At 39.1% G+C, this 24,016-nt stretch overlaps 4 protein-coding genes across 4 annotated transcripts; 1 reads left to right on the top strand and 3 right to left on the bottom strand.

Moving 5' to 3' along the window:
• Positions 1 to 8,401: 8,401 nt before the first annotated feature.
• On the bottom strand, positions 8,402 to 10,175 carry LOC117577867 (40S ribosomal protein S12, mitochondrial). Its single transcript, XM_034262823.2, has 2 exons — positions 9,943 to 10,175; positions 8,402 to 8,816 (listed from the first exon to the last, which is right to left on the bottom strand). Exons 1-2 carry the CDS (start codon positions 9,992 to 9,994, stop codon positions 8,434 to 8,436), a joined length of 435 nt encoding a protein of 144 aa, XP_034118714.1. The 5' UTR covers positions 9,995 to 10,175; the 3' UTR covers positions 8,402 to 8,433.
• A 253-nt stretch (positions 10,176 to 10,428) lies between these two features.
• LOC117566597 (transcription initiation factor TFIID subunit 8) lies at positions 10,429 to 11,781 on the bottom strand. The gene is made up of 4 exons (XM_034246142.2): positions 11,561 to 11,781; positions 11,058 to 11,492; positions 10,869 to 10,997; positions 10,429 to 10,813 (listed from the first exon to the last, which is right to left on the bottom strand). The coding sequence occupies exons 1-4, from the start codon at positions 11,706 to 11,708 to the stop codon at positions 10,506 to 10,508; spliced, it is 1,020 nt and encodes a 339-aa protein (XP_034102033.1). The 5' UTR covers positions 11,709 to 11,781; the 3' UTR covers positions 10,429 to 10,505.
• A 380-nt stretch (positions 11,782 to 12,161) lies between these two features.
• LOC117566028 (multivesicular body subunit 12A) lies at positions 12,162 to 18,815 on the top strand. The gene is made up of 6 exons (XM_052002345.1): positions 12,162 to 12,339; positions 15,042 to 15,390; positions 15,457 to 15,615; positions 15,687 to 16,047; positions 16,978 to 17,214; positions 17,296 to 18,815. The coding sequence occupies exons 2-6, from the start codon at positions 15,137 to 15,139 to the stop codon at positions 17,413 to 17,415; spliced, it is 1,131 nt and encodes a 376-aa protein (XP_051858305.1). The 5' UTR covers positions 12,162 to 12,339; positions 15,042 to 15,136; the 3' UTR covers positions 17,416 to 18,815.
• A 198-nt stretch (positions 18,816 to 19,013) lies between these two features.
• On the bottom strand, positions 19,014 to 23,870 carry LOC117566024 (rho GTPase-activating protein 15). Its single transcript, XM_034245462.2, has 5 exons — positions 23,459 to 23,870; positions 21,091 to 22,526; positions 20,912 to 21,017; positions 19,574 to 19,756; positions 19,014 to 19,274 (listed from the first exon to the last, which is right to left on the bottom strand). The coding sequence occupies exons 2-5, from the start codon at positions 22,241 to 22,243 to the stop codon at positions 19,184 to 19,186; spliced, it is 1,533 nt and encodes a 510-aa protein (XP_034101353.1). The 5' UTR covers positions 22,244 to 22,526; positions 23,459 to 23,870; the 3' UTR covers positions 19,014 to 19,183.
• Between the last annotated feature and the right edge of the window lie 146 nt (positions 23,871 to 24,016).

Raw genomic sequence — 24,016 nt, 5'->3', positions numbered from 1 at the left:
CCATGGCCATGGACATGTGTTGGTGTCCAGTGAAAGGATTCGGATGCGGATTCACAATTCTCGAATGTTATTCAGTATTCGTTCGTTACTCTTCTGCAGTGAATAAATAAACGAGGCAAACACACACACACACACACACACACATTCTCAGGCATTCTCATTAATCTCGAGGGGGCGTATTCGTAACTCGCGCACGCGCTCAATGAGTTCTAAGGGACATGGATTGGGTTTGGGATTCGGTTTGGGAATAGAAATGTGTTCTAATACACAACATATTGCAACTTTATGTAGGGGAAACAACAATTTCAGAAAGAGAGAGAGAAACAACTTGAGAATCTTGTGTTGTTTTTCTAATACGAGTACACATATATTAATGAAACGTTTCCGATTTTCGTTCTTCTTCTCTCAATGTTCGTTGCGAGTTGTTTTCAACATCTAGAGATATTAAGTGGGCACGTGTTTCTCAACGATGGATCAACAAATGCATCGTTGTACATACAAGCGATTTGTTTTTCTATGGCCAACAGGCCCTTTTTCTCGACTTGGAAATTTACTCACTCACTGCATTTGTTTTTCGTTTTTCAAAATCAATATTTGTTTTTATTTGCTTAAGCGCAAAATTGTTGTGGCCAGCCAGTCAACTAGGAAGAATGCTTCCTAGTAACCACATCCATCGACATAGGCGCCAATGTCCATGCCCATGACATGCCCTTGGCATGCCCTTGGCATGCCCCGCGTGCCTCTTAAGCCTTTACAGCTGCGCATTTCCGTGCGTCAACGTCAACACATGCATATTTCAAAGGGCTCACATCCACACGACTTACTCACATGCAACATCTACTCTTGCTTCATTTTGCACAAGCGCAGCTTTCGAAAGCTCGACTGCGCATGAGCATTGAGAGCTTTCAATTTCGTTCAACTGTCTCATTCTAAAAGTTCTAAGTCACACGCCTAAATCTCTCTTAACGTCCAAAATGCACTTAGCGGCATATTCTCCATCTTTAGTAATCAAAAAATTAAGAACACAAGTTACTCTGCTCCCTTGGCATTTACTATATCAAGTTTTATTTATTTAGATTTATTCGTATAAATAACGATCTATAAAATCCAAAAATGCAATACATGTAACTTAATTGCATATGTTTAACACAATCTGTTCTGGCTCAATTCGAAATTTCTGCTTCCAAAAACTCAGCTACGTATGAGCATTAAGAGCTTTCAATTCGGTTCATCTTCCTGATTTTTAAATCATAATTTAAGTTCTAAGCCACAGAGATGTATGTAAGTACGCCTATAACGGCCACTTTGTATGCAGTACTAAAATTCACTTAGCGGCAATTTTTACTTATTTGTTAATCAAACATTGCAATATCTTTAATTTTTTAACATTAACGTTATGCAATGCTTCTTCAGGCTCTATTTCAAATTAGCGCTTACAAATCTCATTTGTGCATGCGCATTAACATAAGAGCTTTCAATCATCAATCTTTGTTTGTCATCAATGTATTTTAAATTAGAAGTACATCTCGCTTCTCCTTCTTTAATAATCACAAAATAAAGGACACAAGTTACTCTGATCCTTTGGCATTTAAAATTTCCAGTTTTATTTATTTGCATCTCTTTCATGTTCGTATAAATTACAACGTACAAAACTAATCTTCTAATCCTTTCGAAATCTTGCGCTTTAAAATTTGCGTTTGTAAATCTTGTCTCTGTTTAAGTATGAATTCACTTACTAAAGTATAAACTAACTGAAATATAAATAAACAAATTGCTTTTATTAGTTTATAAATTTTTGTTGCTTTGATAATCATTAAAAAGCATCGCTTTTTTTTTTTAATTTGATTGTTGGACTTAAAAATGTGTTCTATAATGATATAATAACTATCGAATTCTGACCCTTACTTGAAAATTAAACTTCTATCTTGTAAAATAAAAAAATGCTGCGAACAATTGAATTGACGTCTTAGGTAAGTTAGCATTTAAGTGGTAATTGATAAACTAAGAACATATTTTCGTTGATAAATGCGACGAGTATTACGTAAATGATGACCTATAAAAAAGGAATATGGGCCAATAAAAAGAACCACGCTCCTTTTGTAGAGCAAGAGAGAGTCCATTGTGTGCTGCTGTGGGTTCTGTGGTTCGGCGATATTTGCAGAGGCTAATTGCATGGCATTTAACGGGAATGTGAGGCAAGGCAAGGTTATAGAAATTGAGGGAGTGGGAATCAAGAGAATAATACAAGGTGAGACAGACAGGTCAGGCCGTTGATAGAGTTGATAGAGATGTGTTCGTTCGGTAGTGTGTTAGCCCGTGGATTAGACTAATTTTTAAATAGAATTTCAAGCTGCTCGCTTCACACGTTTTGCCTGCCCTCGAGCTGTGGGCGTGGGCGTGTGCGAGCCTACGATTTCATACATACACATATGTACATATGGAAGTATGGTATATTAGTAGTTGTGCAGGATTCGGCAGACATCGGTGAAGGCAAGCGAATGGGTCGCAGCATGACGAAAGGTAAATTTTGTAAACAATTGTGCTAATTAAGCCAGCCCAATAAAAATCGGATCAGAGGCGGCTCAGTGAGTTGGCCTAGTCAGCGAAGATTGTGAGCCATGAGACACGGGCATTGGCAGGACATCTTCGCAGGTCGCACTTGAACTAAATCCGGTAGCTTAAACGAGTTAAAGGAACTTGAACGGAACTTAATCCCATAAATTTGGGAAAAATACAATTTTAATCAGGTTGATTCGTGTGTAGCGAGCGCGCCAGTTGCATGCAACCTCGCCTCGCTGCACTCAGGTAGCATATTCGCTTGGTTTTTGACGAAAGGATTAGGCTCGCGGACTGGACAGGATTTAAGGGATTTAGAGTTATGCCTCTGCCTGTGCGTTGTATTGCTTGGCCCGATTATGAATGCGCGCCTGCGACATTTTAATTTAATCTCAGATTACGCTCAAGACTGAAGAAAACCAAAACCGGGGAGCGAGCCCCGGATCAAGGCGCGTACTTAAGATTAGGCCACCAGTCTCTGCTCGTATATTGCCAAATAGTTCGGCCAAGTTTCAATTTATTGTTATGCGCTACTTATTGCAAAAGTTTCACGTAAATCCGGCGATTACTGCCAACAGCAACAGTTACTCTAACTGTTACAGTTACAGTTACAGTTCCTTAGCTTGTACAATGCCAGGCTCTCATTCCTCATTCCTCTGCGTGGCTTAGGCAAATTTGTAGGTCAATTGCAAAATTACTTAAGCACCCTGATCAGCGGGATTATTAGCTCTACATTTTTTTTTTGTCATTTTGGACGAGACTAACGCTCGTTTACTGCATCCCTCTGCCATCCTCTCTCAAGCCCCCTTAAAGCCAGAAGTCTTGTGTAGGGCGCGACCTTGCGCTTGGCATGACGGACTCTATCAAAGGATCACTCTGATCTTCAATTGGCAAACTACTTGAACAGCCTGATCAGCGGGATTATCAACTTGAAGCGGGCTATAGATCGAGTCTTCTTAAAGCCAGAGTTGATTGAGGCGCGATGTTGCCTTTACAATTTCAAGATTATTATGATTAAAACAAGCCCAGACAAAAAATTTGTAAAATATAGATATTAAATACATCTTAAGCAAATTTTCTTTTATTACATTTATTTACATTTCATAACGCCTCTAAGATAGTTGCATATAAATGTAAGTAAATCACTATATAGACTTTATTTCTCCAAGATCTTTTAACTTAAAAACATTGCACATAATTGCATAATTGATATTAATACATAATTTATTAAATATCGGATTTTCTTCATTTTAGTACTTTCAGTTTAATTCGAAATTCGGATACGTCTTCTTCAGCCTCTAATCAACATTTACTGTAGCCACAACTTTTATAATACCCTTTCTAATCTATGGGTAGCTGGTTTAAGAAACGAACTTTGTTGTTTCAATTTGAAGGGATCGAAAAATTTAAGTAATGCCAAAATAAAACGATGATCAGAAGATAAGCATTACCAACAGCACATTTAAATTAGAAATACAAAAGAAGCACAAGATCACTTCAGTGAGAGTTACAAAATGAAGTCCTGTTTACGCTAACATAGAAAACTTGCTTACAATGACAACTATAATCTATTAAATCTGCGCATAAAATGTCCTCAAAGTTGGACACGTGCTTGGCGAACGATAGGCGTGTGATCATCAAACGCCTGATCGATCGTGCCGCCACATCAAGGATTATGGCGATGAGCAAACACATTTTGAAATCGCCGTCTGGCATTTTTGCCATTTCTATGATAAGTCAACGGCGATAAAGGTGTGTCGCCTGCTGGCGAATCAGGATGAAATCAGGGCCCACGATCGGCACGATCAGCAAAAGGGTTGAAATCAAGCCCCATTCGAGGAGAGCTCGTTGCATTTTGCACCTGGTCATGCACCCTAGATGCTTCATTGCCATTGGAGTGTGCGCTACACGTGGCCAACAACAACACACACGCACACACTCCTAAGGGAGGGCAACACAGCCACAAGGAGATGAAGAACTCAATAGAAAGAGAGAGATAGCGACAATTGGCTGCTGGCACACGATCGTCCTTTTGTGTGGTTAACGCCCGCCCGTTGTTTGTTGGCCATCTTCGGAGATCTCTTGACATTTCATCTGAATGCCAGTTTGATCTCGTTTTTTTTTTTTTGCCTTTTTTTACAAGTAAAATAATGTTGCACGTTATGGATTATCTGGTTTGCCGCATCTAACACTTGTGTTTGTCTCCTCCAAGAGTTATGCATCATTATTTGACTTGACACTTGGATTACGATCGATTCTTGTAAGCCACACAAAGAACACTCGTAATTAGATGGGTTTCCATTGTTTTGTCTTTTGTTGCTTTTTTCATCTTCACGATCGGTCCCCAAGGAATACAAATACAAAAAATAAAGATCAATAATATTGCAAACGCCATTTCAATGCGAATATAAATCAAACGCAAAACTAACTCCATTTTGTGGTCAACTCTCGATGAGATGCTGTTACGACAAGGGTTGTACAACTCCCCAAAAGGGTTGAAATTGCCGCACGAGCAACGACGACAACGGGGTTGCGTTTCTCATCTCATAAGTATTCATGCAACCGAATAACCGAGCAACTAAGCAACTAAGCAACCAACCCCAAAGCCTAGCGCACGTGTCAAAAATTAAACAAAATGTTTAACAATCTTCCCCAGATTCAAACTCGGACCATAAATTCGCCAGGACAATCGCAATTAAGGATTCTAGAAATTGCACTCGCATGAAAAAGCAGTTTCTGGTCTCTGACGGACGAAATTATTAAAGCAATCTTCACATTGATCGATAATTGTTATGTTTTTTATTGGTTTCTAGTAATCAATATTTAAGTAAATGACTGCAAATAAAAGTTGTATTTCAAAGTTTACAGAAGTTTTCAACTTGTAATGCTGAGATTAAAGATAAATTAAAATATATCTTATAATTTACTAGGTAAGGGCAACTCATAGAACATAAATGATAATGAAAGATAATGAGCCAAGTCACAAAAATATCTAGAAAAATTATATGCAACATATTTGAAAATGTATTATTTATAAATTTTTTAAAATACAAAAAATTCTACGTACTTTTTTCGCTGTATACTTTTAATATATAACTTTACTAACAATCACATTTACTTTGTTAAATTTTACAAGCAAAGTTCGAATATCGTAAGTTTCCTTGTCGTAATATCGTAACTTTTTTATGAAGAGGAGTACAAGGCTAAACGATTTTTTTGCATTTAATAGTTTAGCAACATATATATAACATATTGTATTCAACAAATCACAATTTATTGATTGTCAATTATTTGGACAAATAATGAACAGACTGATTTGCAAATAAGAAATTCTAATACCTTTAGTATAATTATTTGCTCGTATGGAATGACATTTAACAGTTGATTATGCTTAAATATAAATACGTTTATTGAAATTAGAATGAATTAATAATGTTCACACGCACATCTTTGAAAGTGAATCGAGACCTGAAAAGAATAACTATAAGACATATAGTATTATAGTATTCGATACTGCTGGTGAGTTGTGGGAATCTTGGACTGACCAAGCCGTGCCCATCCAATCATTTATCATTTAACAAATTTTACAGTTATTACGAAAAAACAAAAAAAAACAAAGACGCCCGACGCCGCTTTGGTTTCAACGGAAGTGTCAACGTGTCCTATGTCATGATTAGTGGCAATCGTATGTAGATACATGGATTTATCCTTAAACATATGAGTGAGCAATGACATTTTTATTGATAAAAATTATGCACGCTTGAGGACAAAGGCATTTGGCAGCATGTTAGCCAACTTGACTCAGCAGAAAATCAGCGAACGATGCTAAAACAATAGGACAGCACCACAAGAACAATAAAACTAAATTGTCACTGTCTTCGTCGTTCGTCGTTCGACGTTCGTCTTTATCTTTATCTTCGAAGACTTCTGTCATAATGGCTCAATCAGGCAGCAGGAGCAGCTTGGGCATTGTTGACCCCGACTGTCGCCTCGACTTTGGCCAAGGACCAAAAGGATTTTCTCGTGGTCAGCGCTGACCATGAGACCGCAATGTCGTCGTCGTCGTAGTCGGCTTACATAAAACGATCGTAGGAACGCTGTGCATTTGTTTGTTTGTTTGTTTAACTGTGTTTCCGTATGTCTGGCTAACGGTTAACCGTTAGCATCCGTTGGCATTTTGATGGACGCCGACATGAAAGAGTTTTTCGTTCTCACTACCCAGAAGAAAGGTTCGCAAAAGTGCTTTGTGGCACATTTTGAGGCATACAACTTGACAAAGTTGCACGTTCAGACCTCAACACGTATTCGAATATTCCAAGACCAGCTAAATGAATTGAATAGTTTCAATATTTTCGCAAATTCCTTAGTTTGACACTAATAACATGGCTTCAGCTTCAAGAAATATCCGATTTTCATCTTTTTTCAACTTACTTCATCTTCAGCGGCCATTTTGTCTACGACGCCATTTTTATTTACGCTGCGTAACTGTTGCGCAACGTATTGAGCGATAAAGATATCGATAAATATCGTAATCAGCATGTAACGGGAGCTCCCATTTCAAATGCATAAAATAAATAATATTGGCCAATATAAAAATAAAATATTTTTGAATTTAATAAATGGGGAAAAAATCTAATATACATTATAATTTTAAAATGGTTTAATGGTAATCGACTGTGATCTCCCAAAATTATTGTATTTTAAATAGTGCTGCATAGTTAATACGTACCTCAAAATAATTTCATGCAATAATCGTTTTGATTTCTTTTTAATATTTTATAGTACGATCGGTACGTAACTCACTCGGAAATGGAAATGAAGAATGTCTCTTGCAATTAAATTGTTGTATTAAATATTTCAAAATTGTTAAGAACTTACAAAAATTAATTATTGTTAAATATATATTTAAGTTCTGAAATGTAACACAGCAATCAAAATTTATTTTAGAATTTAGACCATTCTTTTGGTGTAAGAATTTATATGCAGTCGAGTAGTCAATATATTATATAATATAGAACTATGTTGATCTATCACCAAAAACACGTATTTTTAGTTTAAAAGGCCAGCAAACGTTTAAAAACCAAAAAACAAACTATACTTTGGATTGCCTATAACACTAATAATTTTTAAACGATTTTTTTAATCATCTAGATAGAAATATTTGGAAACATAAGAAAGTAAACATTTTATTTATTTTGGTCCCTCTTAGGAAATTGCCAATATGCATAAAGATGAATTTAACTGTTGGCGCTCATAAAGAATACATCGTCACATATAGTATTTCAGTTAATACCCAGCTACCCAATAAGGTAGCGTGCATAATCATTTAAGGTGCCAAATTCAATGATCAGTTTTTGCTCGGCGCACTGTGAAAACGGCGACGCCCCGTTAACGATTTCAGTTAACGATTATTTGGCATAAAATTTGTACAATTCTGTTAAAAAGTAAAAAGACTAAAGAATGCCCAGCACGATTCTTAAAAGGGATTTGCCAGTTAAAGCGTAAAAATGCAGTTACAACTTGATTTTACACAAAACTCTCAGTAAAGATCCTTTTGCATTGGGTTGAGACGGCCCCGCCTTTTGTGCTGTTGACTTAAGATTACGACTACGACAAGACGAAGAGCTGAAGTGAAGTGAGTCCTCACCCAGCATGTGTGTGTGTGTGTGTGTTGTCTCAGGCTACTTACACTAATCCGGCTGAGCTGCATAATTTTCCATAAAAAGAAAATAACTACTTGTCTAGCACTTGCCACAAGCGAACAATAACAAAGTTGGGCATTGCGATTGAATAATTGGGCAATTGTTTAGCTTTATACAAAGTAAATGTAAATGAAACGAGAGAATTGTACACTACACATGATTAGAGTCTGTCTATTTATTGGCCCTTCTTGATGACATGCGCCAGATCGTAGACACCGCGCACCGCCTTCAGCTTCACACCAGGCACATCCTGCAATCGTCCCACACGGCACAGCACAATGTTATGCTCCTGCAGATTGTGTCCAATGCCCGGTATATAGGCGACCATCTCTTTGCCGGTGGATAAGCGGACAAGCACGCATTTACGATTCGCTGAATTGGGCTTCTTCGGCTTCTTGATCAGCGTCTTAAGCACAACGCCCTTGGCAAAGGGTTTTCCGTCCAGTGGCTGACGTGGCGGACGCTTCTTGATGTGTGGACCCGTGCGATGCATTTGATTCAACGAGGCCATGCCTCGCCAAGCTGCGGCAGCACAATTGTTGTAGCTGCTCTGCAGGACTGCAAAAAAAAAGAATGAAAAAAGAACTGATTAGATGCCAACACAACTGTACGAATTAAATATACAACTATTTGCGCACATTGCGGGCGGCTTAAAGCATTTGACAGCGGGACAGACTGATGGACAACACACACGCACACATATACACAGTCACAAAGAATAGACAAAAGGGTCAGGCAGGACAGTTGGCACACTAACAATGCCCACTGGCCTTTTGTTGTGGCTAATCTCTGTGAAAATCGCAAAATAATTGTTATGCTGCTGCTGCTGCTGCTGCAGTCGATGCATTTGCTTCACCAAATAATTGCAGCCAAATGACGCGCAATGCACAAAAGGATATGGATGTGGATATGAATATGGACTTTGATTTCGATTTGGCTATGGGTCACTCTCAAGCCTTTTATGCTGACTGACTGACAAGGGGTTTTACTCTCATTGTCTCTGCGCATTCCCATCAAACTCCCGCATCCAATGATTGACCATTGACAGCAGCAGAGCAAGCACTCTTATACTAAAAAAGGACAAAGATTTTAATTAAATGCCACACACACACACACACACGCATACATACAGGTAATAATTACCATAACGCTGCACAATAGCGATCACCAAAAACAGTCCGCAAGCTGGACGCATTGTGACACCTGTGTCCCTTTTTATTGTTGGTGGTGATTATGGGTCATGCAAATTCCCATTGTTGTCGGAAAATGTCACGTTAGGTGGCCATAGTTTTAATTAAAAATACTCGCCGCTTTTGATGAGAAAAGTCCTATGAAAATATTCACAGGACTTGCGACAAATGAACTGGCCTTGAAAATAAGTGTGCCGACCACGCGCAGACGGAAAAAAGGGGAACGGAAAAGAGTTGAAATCGAAAGCAAACACAATTTATACAAATCATCGTCCACATGGATTGGGCGAAAGGATCGCTAGATAAACATGAGACATGAGAGCACATCATTGATAGGCAAGAGGGGAAACAAACATGCGCGGGTGGCTGCTAACGACGAAGATGATGTGCAAATAAACAAGGCGTGTGTGTTTGCAGAAACATCGGCCAAAACAAACTCTATACATATGTATGTAGATAGAATTGTATTAGTTTTTAACTTGCTTGCAACTTACCCTGTGCCGTCAATTGTTTCGTAACGTTAAATGTTTGTCGCAGGAAATTCATATTGCCAAAGTTGTTGCGCTTCCCGTTGGTGTGTGTGGATTGCTCCAATCAATTATACAAGGCACAATAGCAGTTCAACTACTATTTATGTTATAATAAGCTTTTAACAATAATAATAAATAATAATAAAACTCAGCAGGCAAATGCACAATTGGAAGGCATGCCGTCAGTGTGACCGCAGATGGACCGGTTAAAAATACCAAGCGGCTTTATGAAATATACCAAGTTCACCGTTGGTTATTCATATATTTGAAGTCTAATAAGAATTGTTTAAGTTAAGAATTAATTCTGTTAATGGATATACTATTAGCAGCAACAAGTTAATTTATGCAGGATTTGTTCTTAAAAATATAATGTGCAGTTGTATATCAATAAACAAAATGGTCACGCGGATACCGGCCGCTTGAACATCTGAGCTGTATGCATAACGATAGTTGTTATCGATACATTTATTCAAAAAATAAAATTTTGCTTACGAGACTACCTAAAATACAATTGATATTAATGAACACTACGCTTTCGTAATTTCTAAAATCGAGGGTGTTGGAGTTGGAGCGGGTGTCGGTGTAGTTGATGCTGTCGATGCAGTTGGAGTCTGTTGCCGAGCAGGCATTATATTCCGTGTGTCGGCGCCGCTTTCGGGATTCAGTTTCGCTCTCTTGGGCAATGTTGCAGCTCGTAGATAGGGATTGTCAATGTTGGGATTTTCCAAGATCGCTTTGTTCGTGGTCGAATTGGGCTTAATCTCCAGCTCGAGCTTTTCCTCCTTGGACTTGTCGCCATCGTCCTCATTCTCGCTATCACCTTCCTCACCATCCTCTGCCAAAAAAACGAAAGTTTTAAAAATTGTTGCAATAGGGCAATAGAAATATACCTTTGCTGGGCGCATCCTCTGTCCGATTGGCCACCAAGTAGTGGTACTCCAGCTCCTCAAAGTCAAATACTTGATCTGTGGGATTCAGGGCAGCGAGATAGGGCGGAAATCTTGGTCTGCAGGCAATCACTATTGACAAATGCAAATAATTAGGACATTTGAAATGGAAAGAATGTTGACAGTGCTTACGTGGAAACATATTGTCCTCGGTGGGAAAGAGATTGACCGTTTCAGATGTTTTGCACAGAAATTTGGTTAACGCCTTCTCCACGTCCCGCTTCTGGCTAGCGGCCTTCTCGCGAATTGCCTCGTATTCCGTAACAGGCTGTTTATGCGTTGGCGTCCTAATGTAAGCATGAGGATCGGGCATCGCTGGGAAATAGCTGGGCACGTAATGCGGATGGGCAGCCTTGCTGCCAGCCTGCAGCAAACTCAGTTGACGCTGTTGGGTCTGCTGTGATGGTAGTGGGATTGATACATGATTTACGCGTCGGGTATACGTTTCCAAGCTGCTGATGTTGATGCCCATGTTGATTAGCGCAATGCTGACGTCGCCTACTGTGGGCATGGTTCGTCCAGCCAGTTCACAGTAATTGTGTGATGAATTCCCCACCTCGACTATCACTGCAAATCGATTATTGTTAACCTAACGAGTTTCTGTTTTAATTCAACATTTGATAAGGTCAACTTACGCGCCTGCATCATTTGCGTGAGCGTCTCGAGGCATTGATTACTGGCTGTGGCGGCTCCTTTGTCGAGCAGCAGTTGAGACACTGCTTTATTGAGTAATCGGCGATATGCATCGATATTGGGTATTGTGACTGCTTCCGTTTTCTCCATACTTGAATTTATTGTTTAACAAAAATAAATACTCTATTGAACCGATGCAAAAGCATCTGATTAGTGATGACAAAAAGTTGAAGAAATACCAAGTCATCGATATTTTCGCAATTTTTATCGATTTTTCGTGGGAAATACCAAGAGTTTTTGCAGGCTAGGTCATACTATTGATTTATCGGTGGTTCATACACTTATTACTTTATTGCGAATTCATTTTTATTTTTACTTAGATTTCTAGCAGTAGGTGCAAATTATGCATTATGATAATGGAAATAAAGTCAAGAGAGCCAAATTAACAGTATCCTTTAAGCAAATGTCCTCTTGAAACTTAACGAAACTTTCTTATCGAAATAGAATTTTAAAAAATCCAGTTTTTTGGTAACTTTTACGGAAGGGCATATGGTCACACTGGCGTTAGTTAATTTTAATTATCCACAGCTGACGGTTGTACGGGCGGCGGGTGCTGTGTACAAATCTCATTGTTTTTTTTTTTGTTGGTGTATTGTGTTGTTGCTGTGAATGTTCTATCGAAAAAAAGTGCAGCAATTTGTGAATTAAAAATAGCAACAAGGCAACAAATAAGTGTACTATTTAATGTAATTTGTATGCCAGGTTCAAAATATTGTAAAAGGTATGTACAAAATTGAACGGCTCATTCAAAACATCCACAGCAATTGAATTAATGGTATTGTTATTGTCTGCTGCAATTGTTATTGTTCTCAGAGCACCAGCAGTAGAGCGCAGCACTGAAAGTTGAATTCCAATATTGTAAGAAACTCGCTGCAGCAACGGCAACGAATGCTAATTATGAGTATACAACAAATATGCAGAGTTCATAAATTGTGTGTGTGTGTGAAATGGAGTTCTGATGCTGCCGCCAACAATGCCGACTGCGCTGCCCGCCGACTGCACTGCTTGCTGCCTTTCATTTTCAATTAAGTGGCATGCAATTTGCGTTTATGATTTGATTTGTATGCGCCACAAAACCGGCACTAAAAACGTTTCTATTTTCGTGTTGTGCCCATTGCGAAATGCGCCTAATTCTGTGTTCGTTTTTGTTTTTTCTTTCTTTTTCTCTCAAAACTTGAAATATTTGTGAGTTGAGAGTGTAGCCACACATCCATAAATATGTATATATATATGTGTATATAGCAGAGTGTGTGTGCGTATGTGCATAAGTGGGAGAGAGCGGGTGTCGCGAGTAAACGGGAGTGCGAGTGAGTTGGTATTATTATTGTACTATTTGCTTTTGTAACTGCTGCTGCTGCTGCTGCTTTTGCTGTGCTTGTCTTTGCTGTCTTACAGTCTGTCTGTCTTCCTTGCACTGCCCTTGTCACGTACTGCAGTTTGTTTTCTTTATTCTTATAGTTGTTTTCTCTTTGTTTCGCACTTGTCGCTGGCTGTCCAAATCTCCCCCCACACACCGACACTATGCAAGTTGTTGTTTTTGGTCAAGTCTTCTTAGCGCTGTCCATCTGTATGAATTCGCTGCGATTGCGAAATGTATCAGTTTCATTGTGATGATGACTCAAAGCGTCTGCTCTATTAATGCTGGTGGATGTGTGTGAGTTTATCACTTGTTTTATTAACACCTTGACTCCTGACTCTTATCAGTTATATCAAAAACAAAATAATAATAATAGTAGGAAAGTTAAGACAGTGTGCTTGACACCTGCTAAGCAATGGATTTCAAATTGCTGACTAAGTTAGTGTCAAACGTACAATCTTTTTTACATTTAAAAGAAACTGTTTATATTCGTTGCTACATCAACTGAGCATACCCTTCTGCCGCTTAGGTAGTGGGTATATTCGATGCTGTTGCTGCTCTCCAAATTTATTATCTACTTCCCTTTCCTCATGCTCTTCTTCTTTCTCTAGGTTGCCTTTAGGTTGTTTGCTTTGTTAGTCAATACACACACACACACACACACAGACACTCACACACATGAGCTTTCGAATAGTTGGCAATGTTTACACGATTTCAGTTCTTATCTAAGCAAAATCGCCAATTATGTTATTATTGCTTCTGTTAGAGGTATCAATGTAATTGCTTACTAAGCAACACCGAAGTGCAAATGCCCTCGCGTTGTTTATATCAATTTATTGCCTTTATCTTATTTTTATTGCCTTTGATTGAGAATTCCATGAATGAACTTGCAACTTGGGGTCAATACACCACGAAAACACGAAGAATAAAACAATTTCACCAATTGTCTATGACTCAATGAATTGTTGTTGCTCTCTTTGGTCACTTTGTTTTTTGATGAGTGTGATCAACGCAGGTCGCTGGGAAGAATGTGAAGAATCATTTCGAGAGATTTTTCTAGATGAAAATTGCAAGCAGGTTTTTTTTTTTTGTTTGTGTTGTGTTTGTATCTTTTGAGCTCGTGCTTTTGGCGTTGGCTTGGTAAATGTTCTAAAAATATAACCGGAAAGAGAATTATAATTGGGTCGCGGTGGCATTTAAAATGGTGTTAACTTTGTCGGGAGTGAGATAAGAAAGCCGTAAAGCGAATGATTGATAGCCAAAAGCACACAGGAATGCATATATGCGTGTGTTTATTTTTGTTTTTGTTATACCCGGCTACCTATGGATAGGGACAGGGTATGCTCTTTCTGCAGCAAAGTAATTTCGTTTATTCGTTATCAATATTTATAACAATTTTGCTGTGTTTAATTAAGTAAGTAGCAGTTAAAAGAAAAGTCATTTATTTTAATCACCTAAATTTAATCTATTTTATATTTTTACATATTTAATGATTAGAATAATAGAAAAAGCACAAATAAACAATTTACGCAAATTAAAAAAAAAAAGTAATTATGAAAACTTACAAAATTTGCTGTTTACACACGATCTCATTTCAAGTAGAATAAAATGAAAATTTATTCAGTTATATTTAATTTATTATAGAGCATTTACAAAATGCTTACCGGGTATTTTGCAATCGAATACTTTGCTTTGCTTACATACGTTGATTCGTGGGTGCTGCTGTTGTTGTGAATGTGAAAAGAGAAACTCTCGGCATTTCGCAGATTTCGATGAGGGCGAGCAATGTAAGCAAATTGTGTTAGTAGCCTCAAGGGAGCCACTAAAGTTTTTCAAGTGGCAACAAAGTGCAGTTTCTGTGTGTTTCTGGTTTCTTGTGGCGCTGCCGCTAAGCGTGAATCACGATTTGGGAATTGCCCACAAAGGTCGTTTAATTGAAATTCGAACTGCTGTCGATTGGAAACACACAGCGTAAAACGCGGCGTATGAGTAATTTGTCAAAACTCACTAATTCTTTATGTGCATACATTTCATTTATTTATTTGCTTTTACTCGTTTGTTTGTAGGAATAAAGCAAAAAGAAGCACGACAACGATAGTCAAGTGTCAGCTGGAGCAACAGCAACAGCAGCAGAAGCAGCAGCAGTAGCGGTTATCTGGACATGAACAAGGCCGGCAAGCACATTCAAAGTGGCGCCACCACAGCCATCGGTGGCGGCAACTCCTCGCTGGCCAATGCCACCGCCTTGCTTGGCTCCCCACCGCCAATCACAAATGCAACGGCCGCTGGAGCCGCAGCTGGAGCAGTGCTCAATGGCACTGCGAGCAGTCCCATGAATGTGTTCAACTCCATCATGAGCTTTTTGCCGGACAATCGACCCATCACCTCGCTGCACATTGTCGAGGACTTTGAGCGGTAAGCGGAGATCACTTGCAGATTATTTCGGAGTTACTTATACATACAAATTACAAATTATTTCAGCTGCCCGAAGAACTTCAATGCCATACATCGGACTTATGATCAGGATGCCGATGCAGATCTGTGGCGTGATTACAACATTCTCTTTGGCCGCCAGACCACGCGCTATCTCTGCCTATCAAAGTCCGAGGGTCTGCCCGACTACGTTGTGGAGACGCTAAAGTAAGTAAAGTCAACTAATTAAGCCAGTCAATGGTTAATTAAATGGTTTGCCCTTTTCCACACACACTCAGAGTCATTGCCGAGAAAGTGCCGCCGCCCAAGGAGTTCTCGCTGTTGTCGCGCACTGCGGACAGTGATCAGAAGGCGTGGCGCAAGCGGCAAATCGCCTACAAGTTGTCGAAACGCGGCACAGTCACGCATGCGGTCACCGATGTAATACTCTGCTCCAAGCTAAAGATAGCGCCCGATGGCTTTAAGCTCGCTGGCGACATAAATGGTGTTTTGATCTGCTACAAAACCGGTGCGATTCCAGTGCGTCTGCCACCGCCGGTGCCACTTTCTGCTGTTGGTGTTGCAAGCGGCAACAGCTGTGAGGTGGAACAGGCGCTCAATCGTCTCAATTTACACGGCCAACGTAATTCACGCGGACCGGTGAGTGTTGATCAAATTGAATTTTGATGTGACATATGTTTACAATATTTAGCAAGCGTGCGTGGCTTTGTCCTGACTCACTAAACTAAATAATACAAGCTGTGATGTAGCAATTTGTATACAACTTTATTTAAAGGAGCAGAATTTTTATATTATTATATAGTTATTATTGTATCATAGTTTCAATAGTAAGTTAAGTGTCAGCGTGCATTTCTTTGTAAGCAAAGACACAAAGCATAGCATGTATTTTATATTATTGTATATAGGAGTATAGGTCATTAGATATTTCTGATTAAGGGTAAATGACTGTATACACAAATGAATCTATGAAAACTTAAAAATTAATAGCATTTAAAGGAGCAAAAATAGTAATTATTGTACCACAATTTAAATAGTAAATTAAATGACAACGTGTATTTGTTTGTTAAGCTAATCCAAAACAATAACTATAAAATGTATTTGAAACAGTGCTTTTTCAAGACATGCAGGACATTAGATAACTTCTGATTAAGTGTAAATGATTGTATACACAAATGAATCTAAGAAAACTTTAATATTTATAACGTCTAAGCAAAAACAATAATTATTGTATCACAGTTTGAGTAGTAAAAGAAATGTCAGCGTGCTTAGTAATGCTAGTAGTAAAGACATAAGTAACAGCGTGTATTTTAAACAGTGCTTTTCCCAGACATAAACCACAGGCAGCGTTTTCTAATATAGAGGACTAGAGATCAATAGATTTCTGCTTAAGCGTCAATGATTGTATATACAGAAATGAATATAGAGAAACCTAAGATGATATTGAAAAGAAAATGTATTTATGAAAATAGTTAAATAATTGATAATTAAAGGCTTTTGAAGCTGTAGCTCATCTCATTGCAATAAGAATTGTATTCGTCAATATAATAAAATAATAATGATCCATTTCAGCTGCCACAGGTGCCTGCAACAGCTGAGCACCATGACTACGAAGAGATACAGGCGCACTTTCAAATCAATTCGCCACAGCGACCAGCGCCACCGCGTCCAGCAACAGCAGCTGCAGGTGGAGGTGGGGGGCGAAATGGCAACTATGGCGGGACTGGCACTCTGGGCACCTACACTGAACTGGAAGGCGTGCCATTCACCATGCACGCCATGCTACAGCGCAGCCAGCCAATGACTGATGTGAGTATTGTGCTTGGAAATGTGTGTCAACATCGTAACTGAAATCAAATCTCTTTTTCTTTCTTTCGCTAACAACAATAGTTGCCCACATTGCCTGAAATTTCCACGCTGCTGAAGACGTTGGACTATGACTTCCAACTGGAGCGTCAGATCTTGTGCACCATGAAATCATCGGCCTCCAAGAATCCATTCTTTAAGTAGTCGCCCACCCACGCCCTTCCCATGTAGCATTTGTCGCATTACGCGGAGTGCTAAGCAATAATCTAAATAATTCAAATTACGTTTAATTAGCGTTAACTAATCGAAATGTACTTATCGGTGTGTGTGAATGAATAACATGAATAACACACTGCCAAGCAGCAGCAGAAGCAGCAGCACGTTTATTCATTTGTCAGCTCAGTTCGATTCGTTTTCGAATTCACATTCAGATTGAAATTGAAATTTAGTTTTACATACAATATATAATATATCTATGTATGTTCTTAAAAGACCTCAGCCCAGATATGTGTGTGTGTGTGCGTGTATAGATTCCTGTGCCTTTGAATAATATGTATCTACTGATTTTGATTACTTAAACACACAAAATATGTATAGTATATTATATTTACCATACATATGTACATTGTACGTATATGCATTCAGTTATCTCTGAATCATTTATAATATATATATTTATACATACGTACACATAATTGATACAAATACAAATGAATTACCCAGCATTGTGATCGTGAACGAAATGTTTGTCATTATTATTTTTAATTTTTTCAATTGAATGTCGTACACACATCAATAAATAAATCAATTGAAATTCCCCAATTTCCCCAAGCTATCTATCTACACATACTATATATATATATGTATACACCCCACTCTCACTCAATGTTTAAAGAGTAAAATAATATATATATACATATATTACGCAAAATGAATGCGAAACATAGTTTTTAGTTACTTAGTCTAATGTTAATGCGCTGAACAAGTCAAGCGAAAGCCAGCGAAAGTATTTCAATAAACAATAAACCGAAATATACAAACACTGATATAGACATACACATATACATATATACAAACACACATATATACATACAAATACAAATACATATACATTTACAAATTCATATATACATATATACTTACACATGTAGAGCACGCCAGTTGGTATTTCAAATATTATATGGTAGTTTTAGAGACCCGTAGACTGTACAACTATGTTAAACAAATCATTGGTTCTTCCCCCATCTCCCCCCTCTCGTATTCACCCCACAACAAATAATTGCAAATGTTATGCAGATGTTCGAAATAAAATTATATATATATATATATATACATACATAACTACAGATTGTTTATATATATTATATTGTATTGTGCACTTTGTGAACTTTGTATAGCGTCTTTCAGATGTTATCGCCGCTGTTGCTGTCTCCTTTCTGAGGCCATCTCTCTCGTTCTCGTTTCTTATCTGCATCAAGCCATGGTTTTTGTATATATAATATATTATTTATTGCAATTAGTTCAGCGCCTTTTTTTATACTAACCAATCTGTATTTTATAATATAGTTAATTTTCGAAAATATTTAAGTGTAAACCTATTTTTAAATTACTTTTATTGCATATCATTTATTTTGCTAAATTCAAATTCGCCTTATGAAATAAAAGGTAAAAGCTTAATATAAATGTATTTCGATTTATTTGACATTAAACTTATGAAGAGGAAAACAGTTGAATGAGTGGAAAATCATGTTATATAGGGTAACAATAAATTGATGAACAAGAAAATATCCGTCTATAGTATGCAGTTATATAATATATAATATGTATTCAATATTTTGTATTTATGTACAGCATAAAATCGTAAAAGTTATGTACAATAGTTATATACCGAGTACTTAATGTGTAGCGTATTGGTCACGTTGAGCTCTGGCACTGCTGGCATCGATTCCCCAATCCCCAATCCGATTCGGAATCAGAATAAGTTGTGGAATAAATCCGGCTGGGATAGCGTCTTCTTCAAATTGCGCATGCTGAGACGCTTCAGGCGACGATCGGCCGTGCATCTGTGTGGAAGACGAGGAGCAGAGCAGAGCGGAGCGGAGGGAAGGAGGAACAATAAGATGGGACGGTGGATGGGAGTGTTGTTTTTGGGGGGCGGTGGGGGAGCGAGTTAATTAACAACGATTTCGAGACAAAATTGGATTTTTGTTTGGAGGCAGCATTTTTGTTGAGCATTTGAAGCGTTTTTGGGGGAGAGGGGGAGGCAACCATCACCAACAATTTACATGTCGCATATTTTTATCCAGCACCAGGTACGAACACGAACATGACCATGACCACGCCCACTCCCACGTCCACTTACTCGAATATGCGGGCCTGGTACTCGATCATTAGACGCACACAATCGGCGAGGGTTTCGCCTTCGCGCAACAGTTCCTGGATATCGTGGACATGCGCGCCCTGAGGCACAGTGTGAAATATCGATGGTGATATCGATATCGATAACGTCTCGGGGCTTATCTGCTGCAGCGGCACCTTGGTGAGACTGAAAGTTAAGTATAACCGATTAGTTGCGGGATTTCAATATACAAATCATTTCCGAAGAGTGAAACAAAACCCATCTTAATAATCAATCTAAAGTTGTTATTCTAGCTCAAACTTGACTAATGTTCGCATTCAAAATTATTAATAAACCGCAAGGAAAGAAAGCTACGATCGAGTGTGCTCAACTATGAGATAATAAAATCAAAATAGTACGATATTTATTTTAAAATATACTTGCTATATTGATATAGTACTACATTCAAAATATCCCATAGTGTGCAAAATAACCAGAAAATCATCCAAGCAACCATGATCGCTAGTTATTAGACGTTTTTGCCCCTAGAAAAGCATTTCTTTAATAACTTCAACAATTATCTGATCGCAACTAATTCTTCAGGAATCATAAAGACCATAGTTATTATTATTAACAGAAATCTCTAGCTTCACTGCTTGCCAACATGTTATTTGATTTTTATCGATTTGTGGGGCGGAATATTATAAATTATATCTCCAGCTCGTATAGTCTCTGAGATCTAGGTGTTCATACGGATGGACAGACAGACAGACGGAAATGCCTATATAGTCTATATAAAGGTGATCAAGAATATAAATACTTTATAAGGTCTGAGATGTTTTATTTGGCTGCTACATACATACATTTCTATTCTGTGGGTAACTGGTATAAAAATAAAATGTTACAAATTTGTGTCAAACGCAAACTGTACTTTGCTTGCGGTGTTGCCACATTTCAATAATAGTCTACTGATCGATAACTACTAAATTTAGTAGCGTGCAATTCCTTAACTGAGGTTAGTCGAAAGCTTAATATAATTTGTACTACAAAAATAAATAAAATGGCAAACAAATGTGAAAATCATTTAAATTAATAATGGTTTAGAAAATACAATTTACCTTCCATCATATTATTAATGCAACTGATTTACATAAGATGTTAAATAATAACGTTAATTGGAAATTTCTTGCTCTAACTTTTGTAATTAAAGCATTTAATCAGGCAGAACGAACGAATGTAATTCGATCCTCGTCTGTCTGAACGGAACGCAGTTTCTTATGTAAATAACTCACGAGTGTTCTATCTATGTATGTATATATCTTATTTTCGTTCTACCGATCGGACGGCGGACTTTCAACTCACCGATTAAAGTGCGCAAAGAGGTAATCCATGGTGTCGCGATTGATCTCTGGCAGCGAGCGAATCAGTCTCTTTAGTATGTCCAGCTTCTGGTGCAGCTCGGTGAGCACTAAGTGTGGGAATTGAAGTGTATAACTATTGGATCAACAGACATCCAGATCATCCATTTATTATCTACTTACGCCACTGATTGGAGGGACCAATGAAGGTCTTGGCCTCGTTCACGCTGACCAGCGGACTCTTGATCTCGCGCAGAAAGAGCTTGAGCACCCCGGTTAGAGTGTGTATATCGACGCCCGGTTGACGCAGTGCGTCGTAGTCGTTGGCATCGATGTTGAAGCGCAGCGTCTGGATTTTGTTGTAGTCACCGCACTGACGGTAGACGCCCTCGATCGGCTGCGTCGAGCGTCGATACTTGTGCTCGATGAGGTCACAACAATCGACGACGATCCGGGGCACGGTGCGATGCTGATCATGCTTGAGTACCAGCTCCAGTTCGGTATCGAAGCATGGCTCGTCGAAGAAGATGCGCTGCTCCCGCAACGTTTCCACACTGGGTCGACTCTTCCACCAGTTGGACAGATTCATCCACGCGGTCAGACGTGATGGACGCACCGGCGTTATACCTGCCCGCTTCCCCAGATTGGAGGTGGGCGCATGCGGCGGCACCGGCGGCGGTAGACGTCTCTCCTGGAGTAGTTCGTGCAACTGGCTACTCATCACGGCCAGCTTGGCCTCCAGCTCTTGGCTGTAGCTGGACTGCGCCAGCAAATCCTGCTCCAGCGTGTGCATTCGCTGCTTCAGATTGTGCCAACGCTTCGAGCAACTGGCGCAACACTCGCGACTGTTGCTGCGCGGCGGTTGCGCCGGACTCCCAGCCGACGAGTTGGAGTTGGAGTTGGAGGAGGAGCACATGTCCAGGCTGGTATTCGATACCAAGACGGTGGCATCTTCCAACAGCAGACGCGTCAGATCCCGGGTGCTGCTGCTCTTCAGCAGCGTCAATTTGTTTGGCTTGCTGCGCAGTTCCCGCAACAACACAACAGCCTCGGGTCGTCCAGCGGTGGTCGTAAGGCCAACCATGTCCAGTGTGGTGGTGGAGCCAACGTTGCTGCCGCTCCCCTGCCCATCCAGGTGCGCTGTGGTGCTCGGCGAGCGCACATACGCGGCTGCCGCTGACGATGCGGGCGTTGAGCGATCCCGAAAGCAATTCATGAGGCTCTTGGTGGGTTGACGACGCTCGTGGGCTACGTAGCCGGCTGCTCCAATGATAATGTGCGTCGAGTCTGGCGTGCCAGGCGTCACTGGTTGGCCATAGCTCGCCTTTGCCTGCATGCCTGCTCTCTCAGAGCCGCAGCTGCGGTCTCAGCTTCGTCGTTTATCTTGCTTTCAAGTTGGACTCGGGAGTCGAACTCGGCTCTCGGATTATCGACTTATCGAATTCTTTGTTGCGTTATTCTTACTGTGTGATCATGTGTGACTGCCACGCCTCCGCCTTGGCCGCCTCCTTTCGCCCTTTGCTTATTCAGTTGCAAGTATCGAGATGACGTCACACAGACGACGATGACGGAGAATCGACAATCGACAGACCCCAGATGACTTATCGACTTGGTGCGGGCTGTGTGCGGAAAAGGCAACCATATAAATATAAGGCCATACAATTGCTACAGTGAAGCCTGCCTACAGTGCACCTACTACCTACAAACACACATTTATTTCAATTCAAGTCACTTCTTTCCTCTAATATAGTTGCACATCTTTTTAGGATTAAAGGAAAAGGCAACCATATAAATATAATGCCATATAATGGTCACAGTGAAGCCTACCTATAGTGCATTAATTCAAGTCACTTTTTTTCTCTAAAACTAACTATTAACTCTGAAAGTACAAACATTTATAAATCTAATTTTATTTCAAAAATCAACAAATATATGGAAGATACTTCATTTCTAAATGTTTAGAATTCATCTAAGTACAAATTTAATTCTATTTCTGCTGTTTATTCAAGAAACTTCTTTGCTAAACGTTGCTTAATCAAAAATTCCAAACTTAAATATATTTGATTTCTGCTATATTCAAAATGTTGTCAAAATGTTCGAAAAATCTAAGCCAGTACTTTAAAAATATATTAGTGTTCATTTTAATTATATCTAAACTTGTTAATTTAAATAAATTCCACAAATCTTTTATTTCCTCACCAAATTTTTTTCTGAACATTTATTTTTTTATTGTTAGTTAAAGTCTAGAAATATTTTTAGAGCTGCGCTTTTGTTAATCTCTTAAATTTCACTGTAGATAAGTTAATTTTAAATGTTTTTTGTTTTAACTATTAAATGTATTTGAAAAGGTTTCACTGTATGCACGTATTTCATTATCAGACTAAAGGGGTTTCACTGTTAGCATTCGACTAAGAATTTAAATCCTTGAGAAAAGCGACTTTCAATTGAAATTACATCACTTCACTCAAAGCATATGAATTAAGCATATCACTATAATTGGAGGTTTCACTGTAGCTGCGACGATTGTTAAGGTATTATTCCATGTGCATACCTCCACAGCCGCTCCCTTAGTTCCCCTTGCCAAGTGCCAATTTCCGTTCACTACGTGAGTGTGTGTGCGTGTGCTGTGTGTGTAACTTTGCACCACTGTGCAAATTGCAGTAGCCACTGTTATTGTTATTGTTATTGTTGTTACTGACTTGACCACAGTCGGTAGCGATGCCTGCGCCTATATTCCAACAAGTGATTGTTGTTTCTTCTCTTCTCTTTATTATTATTATTTTTGTTGCTATTTTTCTTATTTTTTTTATGCGGGTTGCTGCATTCCAGAAATATGCCAAACTATGACGCAGTGGGAGAGTTGTTGTGCTTATATTTCACAGGCAGCTCGCATTTCACTTTGTCGCTACTCTCCGCTCTCCGGTCTCCACTCTTCACTCGCCACTTGCTTTGACCAACTGCGAATGCCAATTGTTCTGGAGTTTCTTAGTGAGCTGTGGACTCTTATCGGCAACGGTTGTGTCCCGGTTGCGCCTCTGCGATAAGATAAAACCACTCTGCATATGTATTGTACTATCGCTAAAGCGTCAGCGACCGGCGAGTATGCGTA

This window comes from Drosophila albomicans, chromosome X (assembly GCF_009650485.2).
Source record: "Drosophila albomicans strain 15112-1751.03 chromosome X, ASM965048v2, whole genome shotgun sequence".
NCBI lineage: Eukaryota > Metazoa > Arthropoda > Insecta > Diptera > Drosophilidae > Drosophila > Drosophila albomicans.
Note: the sequence above shows the minus strand (reverse complement) of the source record. Positions and strands in the feature narration are given on the sequence as shown.

Coding starts and splice junctions, on each gene's coding strand:
- LOC117577867 (XM_034262823.2), bottom strand. CDS start 9,994: ATGAATTTCCTGCGACAAACATTTAACGTTACGAAACAATTGACGGCA. Junction 8,817..9,942: donor GAAACAATTGACGGCACAGG/GTAAGTTGCAAG, acceptor TTTTTTTTGCAG/TCCTGCAGAGCAGCTACAAC.
- LOC117566597 (XM_034246142.2), bottom strand. CDS start 11,708: ATGGAGAAAACGGAAGCAGTCACAATACCCAATATCGATGCATATCGC. Junction 10,998..11,057: donor CGAGGACAATATGTTTCCAC/GTAAGCACTGTC, acceptor ATTTGTCAATAG/TGATTGCCTGCAGACCAAGA. Junction 10,814..10,868: donor AGAGGATGCGCCCAGCAAAG/GTATATTTCTAT, acceptor TTTTTTTGGCAG/AGGATGGTGAGGAAGGTGAT.
- LOC117566028 (XM_052002345.1), top strand. CDS start 15,137: ATGAACAAGGCCGGCAAGCACATTCAAAGTGGCGCCACCACAGCCATC. Junction 15,391..15,456: donor ATTGTCGAGGACTTTGAGCG/GTAAGCGGAGAT, acceptor AAATTATTTCAG/CTGCCCGAAGAACTTCAATG. Junction 16,048..16,977: donor AACGTAATTCACGCGGACCG/GTGAGTGTTGAT, acceptor GATCCATTTCAG/CTGCCACAGGTGCCTGCAAC.
- LOC117566024 (XM_034245462.2), bottom strand. CDS start 22,243: ATGCAGGCAAAGGCGAGCTATGGCCAACCAGTGACGCCTGGCACGCCA. Junction 21,018..21,090: donor TGGTCCCTCCAATCAGTGGC/GTAAGTAGATAA, acceptor TCCCACACTTAG/TGCTCACCGAGCTGCACCAG. Junction 19,757..20,911: donor CTCTTTGCGCACTTTAATCG/GTGAGTTGAAAG, acceptor CTTAACTTTCAG/TCTCACCAAGGTGCCGCTGC.